The 8432-nt window shown below is 33.5% G+C and overlaps 2 protein-coding genes across 2 annotated transcripts; one reads left to right on the top strand and one right to left on the bottom strand.

Moving 5' to 3' along the window:
• The first annotated feature begins 2643 nt into the window (after positions 1-2643).
• Positions 2644-3060, top strand: LOC147940905 (uncharacterized). Its single transcript, XM_087456405.1, has one exon. The coding sequence runs from the start codon at positions 2716-2718 to the stop codon at positions 2866-2868; it is 153 nt and encodes a 50-aa protein (XP_087312531.1). The 5' UTR covers positions 2644-2715; the 3' UTR covers positions 2869-3060.
• A 2041-nt stretch (positions 3061-5101) lies between these two features.
• Positions 5102-7317, bottom strand: LOC104700401 (cytochrome P450 71A12-like). Its single transcript, XM_010415917.3, has 4 exons — positions 6801-7317; positions 6147-6638; positions 5779-6063; positions 5102-5558 (listed from the first exon to the last, which is right to left on the bottom strand). The coding sequence occupies exons 1-4, from the start codon at positions 7203-7205 to the stop codon at positions 5229-5231; spliced, it is 1512 nt and encodes a 503-aa protein (XP_010414219.2). The 5' UTR covers positions 7206-7317; the 3' UTR covers positions 5102-5228.
• Positions 7318-8432: the final 1115 nt, after the last annotated feature.

Here is an 8432-nt window from a genome sequence, read left to right as displayed (position 1 = left end):
AATTATATATATATATATATATTATTTTAATTTTTGAGCACTTAATTAATATTTTATTTCTTTAATATATATATATTTGTAGGGTGCGCTTCTCGCCAGTGTTGAAACTTCAGTATTTTGGAGAATCCAGGAGCTGACACCTCAGTTAAAACAGGTAGCCAATCAAATTATAAGAATTAATACAACTCAATTTTGATATCCAATAACATTCATCTCTCTTTCCATGTCACTTTTTTTAGTTAATTTGCTGCATTTTAAAAAATGGTCCAAGCCTAACAAGCTAATAGCAAAATACAATTACATAGGAATCTAACTGTACTCATAATTCAAAGCCAAATAAATAGCCTAAATCGTAGAAATATAAAATATGTGAAGAAATGGTTGTCGTTCAATTACTCAGCAAACCAAAAAATTGTGAGAACATCCAATTTTCGATCTCTGCTTGTGATTAATTGTGAGAACTACGGTGAAGTTTGTTGTTCCTTTCCCTCCACATCGCTTTCCATTTTCTACTCTAAAATACTTTACCTTAACAGAGACAGTAGGAAATATTGGAATATTAGATGTTCATTGGACATAACAAAGTAATCAGCCAAAATGACGATGTTGCTTTGTATTTTTCGGAGACGCACTTTGAATCCAGTAAGAGATACGGTAAACCACACGGCTTCAATAGAAAGATAATTATCTCTAGCAATAGAAAGATAATGAGAGGTAAGAGTATGCACACCGTGGGAAAGCTACAACGAGAAGATATAGTTAAAGTATATAGTAAGAGTCAACACTATACAAAATTTATCCTCAAAATAATTAAAATAAAACAATTGAAAAAACATTCCTGTGGTATAGCGCGGACACAATCCTAGTTAGTATAAAGAGTCTAGGGGAGTTCTAAATAACATTTCCTTCTAGTTTTATTCCAACTAGGCCTGGGCAAAATACCCAGATCCGAATATCTGATCTGAACCCGATCCGAAAATCCAACCCGAATCGGTATTCAAAATTGTAAAATATTCGAACGAGTTCTAAGTCTCTAAATCCGAAAACCCGAACCCGAACCCGAACCCTATATGAACCGAAATCCTAACGGATATCCGAATATACCTACATTATTAATATAGTAGTAATATCTTAGTAATATTTATCATTTTAATAATATAAGTGCCCAAAATATTCAAAATTTTAGACATTTTCAAGTATTTAAACTATATTTTAGTAAATTTAATTAGGTAAAAAATATTCTAAATTTTTAGATAGATTAGATATTTTTGAATAATTTAGATTAAATTGGATATTAAAATTTTGAGTTTTGTAAACTTTGAGTAATCCGAATCCAAATCCGAAATACCCGATCCAAACCCAAACGGATATCCAAACGTTTAGGTCTAGTTCCAACCATCCTAGTTTTTGCTCAACCATTTGAGCATTCACAAAGCCCACTCTCTCTATAAGAAGCTTCCGGTCCAATTAAATCAAAATCGAGCCCAAAATTAATGAGATAGTGAACCGGACTCAAACCTTAAAGTAATACTCTTAAATATAAAACCCCACATACATATATATAATTAAGTTAACGAAACCCCACATACATATATATAATTAAGTTAACGTTGACTCAATTCTCCATAAGATATTATTCGAATTACAGTAGCCAACATAGTAGAAAGAGTGAAAGACTAAGACACGAGCTTTAGGGTTTTATGCTTTAAAAAGCATCCCCAAAAGCTAGATATAAAGTATAAATGAGGTCATTATTCACACACACATATAAAGAACCTACTTATGTAGATGTCGTACATGTATAGACAGATAGCAAGAAGGCGCATGGCGAGGCAACGTGAGAGTGTGCATGAACTGTTCCCACCACGTGTAAAACGTTAGCTGCGACAAACTTCCATGAGGTTGGCTCACGTGCGGGCCATGACGTGCCACGTTATCCAAACTTGTGGTCATAACCGTGGCCAGGTCACTTTGCACTCTCTTAGCTTTTCACAAAGGGCAAAGAAACCAAAAGATGTCGTCGTAGATAGAGAGAAACAAAAGGAATATGATTTTTTTCTTTTTGGTATTTCACTTGTCGTTTTATGTGTCTAATTAAGCATGTTGATAATCAATTCAATGTGGTGCCTTGATTGTGTATAAATTATGTGTCTTTTTTATTCATTGTGTGACCAAAACATGTGTGTCTAGCTATGACTACATATAAAAATGCAGATTGACTCATATCAAGAATTATGTCAGTGTAATTAGCAACAAATATAATTGAGTCAATGTTAGTTCAACTTTAATGAGACAATGGTTTTGACCTCTTTACGTTTATTTTCTTAAAGACTTATCAGATCAAAAATTCTTAAACCGTGAAATTTTACACGTTTTCATTAGAGAGCTAGAGAGAGTAAATATTTTGCTCTGAACTTGTCCTATCTATAGAAAATCTATACAATAAGCTAATATTTTTTTCTAATAATTTGTGATCAACACCTACTTTTTCCATATAACGATTCCTAATAATAATTAGATTGGGCATAACTGATAGCTTCATGATCACGTGACTAGATATTAACCTTAGAAAACGCGTGTGCTGTTGATAATTATTCTTGGAGAATCTAGGTATACCTGAAATTGCTATAAATACAGAGGCAGTATCATGAGCTCTATAACGCCAACCAACACTAAATCAGAAACAAACACACAAAGTTCCCGGATAGATTAGCAATGGCAGTGTTGACAGTGAGTCGCAATAACAACGGAGAAGGCAGGCTGTACGAGTCAACTCGGACTCAGCCGATTCCTTACTTACAAAATGGTGGCCAAGAGAACGGAGGAGACGATGACGACGACGATTGTGACGTTGCTCCAGCGGCTTGATCATGTGCATATTGTCGTATGCTACTATAAACTTAATTAACAGTCAATTAATTAAGTAGTAATATTGTGCTTCTTGTCATAAAACCACACATAGATATTTCTATATAGCTGAAGTAGTAGATTAAAATATATCTGTATTTTATCCATGTCGTAAGCAGCTTTTATTATTTGCTAGATAAACAACATTTTTGACTCTGGAGTGTTGAGAGACTTAGCAATAAGCCTATAAGTAACAACATAATGTATCATGTGTTTGTTAATGATGAATGATATTACATTATGGACACAAAATTTGTGGTTATAAGTATGGATATATATATATATATATATATATATAGCCGTATATATTTCTTACGTTCATTTAAAATTTGTCAAGAAATGGTTTGTTCTCATCTTCCTTTGCTCACCTTTCAGTGGCCTTTACATCTTAGGACCACTTAATACAAATTTTAGCAAATCAACATATATGACTAGCTAAAATGTGAGGTACTGTACGTATATTGCGAAATGAGTTTGTTAAAAATTACTTGGACTTGTATACTTAGAATTTGAGAAATAAATACAGTTGATGTTATATTAACCTTAAAAGTGCAGAACATTGTTAATTTCTTGAACAGCTGTTAATTAGCAACATCGAAGAGGCGACCGCACACGGCTTGGCTCATTATCAGTTGATCTCTTGAAGAAGTACTTTATCAACTTGCTAGTCGAGCACGAGATGATCATAAGCATTCAGCACCAGCTGCGATGCACCATTATCTTGTTATCCCAATTTGTAAGTACACACACACACACACACACAGCTATCAACTTTTCTAGTTAGTTATGCTATTATATTAGAAAATTAGTATTCGTAAATCGTCATTATAAATAGTGCTTTTCATTTTCTGTATGATCACCTAATGCCTAGCTAGCTAGGTGCAAAGCATAGCTACCGAATAGGCTAATACACAGTCGTCAAGTCCAAATAAAAGGAGAAAGTGACGTCACTTGGGTTTGAGGCTTTGAGCTCACTTAGAAGTTAGAATTAAATTCATTAGATTGTAGCCCTTATTTACTAGTACCCATCAAGCACAAAATATGGAAACCATAGGGCATCACATTTATGGTTGCTGATAATCTACTATCGTAGATAAGCATTGTGTGCTTTCAATTTTTTTTTTAATATCTTTTCTTGTCTAAATAATTTAGGGAATTAGGGGTCTATTCAATCAAACATTTGAAGGGATTTGTTAACATATAACAAATCTTATGTTATTCACAACATTTGAAGGAACTTTAAATTTCACAAAAGAACTTTAAAAAGTCTTCCACAATCTAGTGTTTTAACTAGTGATTCAGAAAAGAACTTTAAAATCTAGTATTTTTGGAAAGATTTTAATTAGTATTGGAATTTTAATGACTTTGAGAAACTTTAGAGAATTATTTTGTTAAAAATACAAAAATCTAATAAGTTTCATGGTTTTAATGTTTGTAATAACTGACAGTACACATCCTACTAACATAAACTTATAGGAACATAGTCCTGATTCTGAACTAGTGCTCAAACCACCATCCTAACACTAAAAACAAAAACAAAAGCAAAATGAAAAAAAAAAACTTTAATCGCGTCTTTGCAGACTCCTCCAATTAAGTATGTGTGAAAGAGAATGCCAGTCATTTCCTTGAGTTTTTTGCATTCCATTAGGAAAGATATTGTCGTCTTTTCATGCTTTATCATACATTAGTATTTCCAAATCCGTGTGCAAAATGAAAAGACTGTTGCGGAGGTTCCTAGCTCCAATAATAGATAACCTCACTGATGAGTACAAACCCAGTTAAACCTGAAAAATATTAGTCTCTTTCTATGCCGCATGAATAGAACATATATGTGTAGCCATGAAAACTTCAGTTTATATAATAGAGCGTTGCTCAACGTTTTCCATTGTCTACTTTTGTACTTGTAGATTTTTCCAAACTGTTGCTCACTCTCCGCAATACTAACATTTTTGCACTTATCTATTGCATAAAAAATCTGAAGATTATGTGCCGTCCAAACCTTATCACTATGTGCTTTTTACATCTTAATTAGAAAGTATATTTATTTTATTAAAAATACATGTGATTGATTAGTGTGAGAAGAATTTATATATAGTAGGTGTTAATCACGAAGATTTATTTTACTAAATAAAAACAAATAATTAGTACAATAAAATTTTATATTTGCAGATGAAAATAAACATATAAAAAATAATTGTAGTAGAAATTTTATTGTACTAATTATTTGTTCTAAAAGAAAGAGTTACTTATCTCTTAACAAGGTAAAAGAGAAACTCTTCTTAATTATTAATATATCATAACAAGGTAAAAGAGAAAGCATATTACATAACAGACGATGGAAATGCAATGAGAGGGAACTTGCGGCAAATATCAAGACCAACAGATTCAGTTAGATCAGGTTGATCCCCATTTGGACCAGCCTCTACCCTCCAGTCAAATCGGCCTACAAGGTTGGCCACTGTCACCTCTACCAAACCCAAAGCAAGTCCTATCCCTGGGCATATCCTTCTCCCTGATCCGAATGGAATGAAGTTCAAATCTTTTCCATGATAATCCAAATCTGAGTTTAAGTGTCTCTCTGGTTTAAACTCTTCTGCATCTGGTCCCCATACCGCAGTGTCTCTTTGGATTGCCCAAGCATTGATGATCACCTAGACGCGAAACATGATTTTTTTTTTTTTTTTTTCAGTTAATAACCATGACTTGAGAGTTGAGAAGTATTCACGTATATATTTAAAAAGTTATGTGTGCACAAGTTGACTACTAGGTTAAGAACATATTTTCTTTTGCAAATGATAACCATGATAAAAAACTATATAAGGATTTATTTTTCAAATACGAAGTTGATTTTGTAGAAATTAGCTAGTGTACCTCTGTCCCTGCGGCAATGTCATATCCCTTTACTTTGACATCTTCACTTAATAGTCTTGGAAGCATGAGAGGAAGAGGAGGATGCACCCTGAGCACCTCTTTAACCACGGCGTTTAGGTATTTCATATGCGCAACTTCTTTTTCTTTCACGTATGTAGTATTTGGCGTCATGGTTGACCGAATCTCGTCTTGGAGTTTCTTCATACACTCTGGATTTCTGATCAGCTCCGTCATTATCCATTCTAGTAGAGTTGAACTTGTTGACGTCCCTCCGATAAACATATCCTGATATAATGTAATGAAAAGTTACTTGTCAATACCCAAAATATATAAAAATGTGACGCTATAGTTGTTAATAAATGACCTACCAAGATCATAAATTTGATGTCGTCTCTTTGAGCTTTTAATCCAATACTCTTCTCGCTTTCGATTGATAAGAGTATATCGACGAAATCCTCTTTATGATTACCTGCCTCTACATGTTCTTGTATCACTTTGTCCATAAGATCGCTAAAACCTTGACTCACTTCCTTGATTCTATTATTGAAACCGTTGATCCTATCTATCCATGCCAATTCCGGGATATAGTCCCCGATCGGGAACTCGCCTAAAAGCTCCATGATCTGCCTCACTCGCTTTTTGAGAGCCCTTGCAGTTTCGTCCGCGCTATGTTTCCTTCCCAAGGCAACTCTACTTGTAACATCGCTTGTTATAGCAATAAATATTTCACTCAGATTTTCTGATGAAGAAGAAACACTTGCTTTCTCCAGCTTCTTCAACATCTCCTTCAACTCCTCTTCTCGTACCGTCTCAAAGGACGCAACCATTTTGTTGGTGAGCAGATTCAGAATGCATACACTCTTCATCCAAAACAAGATTTAAAACCATCATTAATTGATTACAAAAATGTACATTTAAAAAATATAAATAATACTAAAATATAATATGTTAGTGCATGAGTGGGTGCAACTTGTAGATTAAAAAAATATATAAAGAGGAATTTAAAAGTAGTAGTGAGGTACCTTCATCTGTCTCCAATACTCTCCATAGGGACCAAACACCACATCACGACCACCGTTAAAAAGCCCATGAACGGCTTTTGACTTAGGTCGGTTGGCAAACTTAAGATCGTGTGTTTTCAATATCTCATGGGCTGCTTCGCTGGAGGAGACTACGAGTATGGGGGCACGACCAAAATGAAGGAGCATGAGTGGTCCATACCGGAGGCTGAGGGATTTGAGGGCACGGTGAGGGTGGAGGCTGAGCTGGTGGAGGTTACCAATCAATGGTAGTCGCCATGGAGATGGTGGTCGGTTCACTTTGGTTGCGGTTCCTTTGAGGAATTTTCTAAGCAAGAAAAGGGTTAAGAGGGTCGTTACGCACAAAGAGATCATCAATATCATTTCCATTTCTTGAATATTGCTCATGTAGGAAAGTGTTGGATTGGTGATTTGTAACTCATCCGCTCCTTGTAATTTATAGGCTTTATTGTCAACAAGTACGACCCCAATGACACAAATATGCAATTAAATTTTTGTTTACGTATATTAATTTGTTTGTTGAAATATAATAGAGAATACGATATCTAGTCTTTTTTAACAACTAGTCTCTGCATTTTGGTCGTATATTATATATTGATTTTTAATTATCATGGAAAATAACTTTTTTTTTTCATCAGACAGTGTTCGATTATGATCATGAGCATCATTTTAGCCGACCTATGATAATTAATAGTTATAATTATTAATTAGAATCCAATTTTCGGAGTTAGACGTAAACATTCTTTTTAAGTAGATAGTTATAAAAATAAAGCGTATAGTTGATAGATATATATATATATATTCAATTTTTTATTACTGGATTCACTTTGAAAGTTAATTGTTCTGTTAACGTCGATCCAATTTTAATGACATTATAATATATTGTAGTTGTATAATAATTAACATTTTGAGAAATTTTGTGAAGATACTCCAAAGTATTGAAAAACTAACTCATGTTTTGAAATTTAGATATTCTTTTTTTTAAGTTGGAAATTACCAGAGTTTTGTTAAACAAGGATTTGACTATAGGATGCTGACACATACTGTATATGATTTAATTTTTATTTTATTTTTGTCAAACATTGACTATTCTTCCACGACTTTCATGTTATTTCTTCGTCAATTTCTCATCATACATGCCATCATTGATTTTCTTTCCATGAGTCAGTCAAATTTTTTAATCTAACTAAATCAAAGTCATCGTGTATTTTCATATATGCTGAAACTAAAATGCTCTTCAACTGTAACTAACATTTTGGTTATCATCAGCTTCAAGGAAGGTTCGGTCTTTTCTTTTCAAGACTATCAAGCCAAAGTTGTTGATTTTAATCTCTCAAATCAATGCGCCGTGTCTTCACTTTCAAGAGTTTAGGGGACCTTTGGCTATGTCACACATTAGAGTAATCTTCCGCAAAATATGAAGAGTGGGATCTCATGTTGCATACAAAAAAAATCTACATGCTTTTGTCGTTTTTAATCAAAATTAAGTAAATAACATATAACTTTTTTTAATCTGTCATATGGCAGGAGGTGACTAGATCGATTATCTAGCAAAATGTAGATTTTGTAATCTGTCATTGTGCTTTTGTGTAACATTCGGGAAAAAAATGTGAG

This window comes from Camelina sativa, chromosome 7 (assembly GCF_030686135.1).
Source record: "Camelina sativa cultivar CO46 ecotype springtype chromosome 7, ASM3068613v1".
Classification (NCBI taxonomy): domain Eukaryota; kingdom Viridiplantae; phylum Streptophyta; class Magnoliopsida; order Brassicales; family Brassicaceae; genus Camelina; species Camelina sativa.
This window is presented reverse-complemented; position numbering and strand designations above follow the sequence as displayed.

Coding starts and splice junctions, on each gene's coding strand:
- LOC147940905 (XM_087456405.1), top strand. CDS start 2,716: ATGGCAGTGTTGACAGTGAGTCGCAATAACAACGGAGAAGGCAGGCTG.
- LOC104700401 (XM_010415917.3), bottom strand. CDS start 7,205: ATGAGCAATATTCAAGAAATGGAAATGATATTGATGATCTCTTTGTGC. Junction 6,639..6,800: donor AGTATTGGAGACAGATGAAG/GTACCTCACTAC, acceptor TTTTGGATGAAG/AGTGTATGCATTCTGAATCT. Junction 6,064..6,146: donor ACATCAAATTTATGATCTTG/GTAGGTCATTTA, acceptor ACATTATATCAG/GATATGTTTATCGGAGGGAC.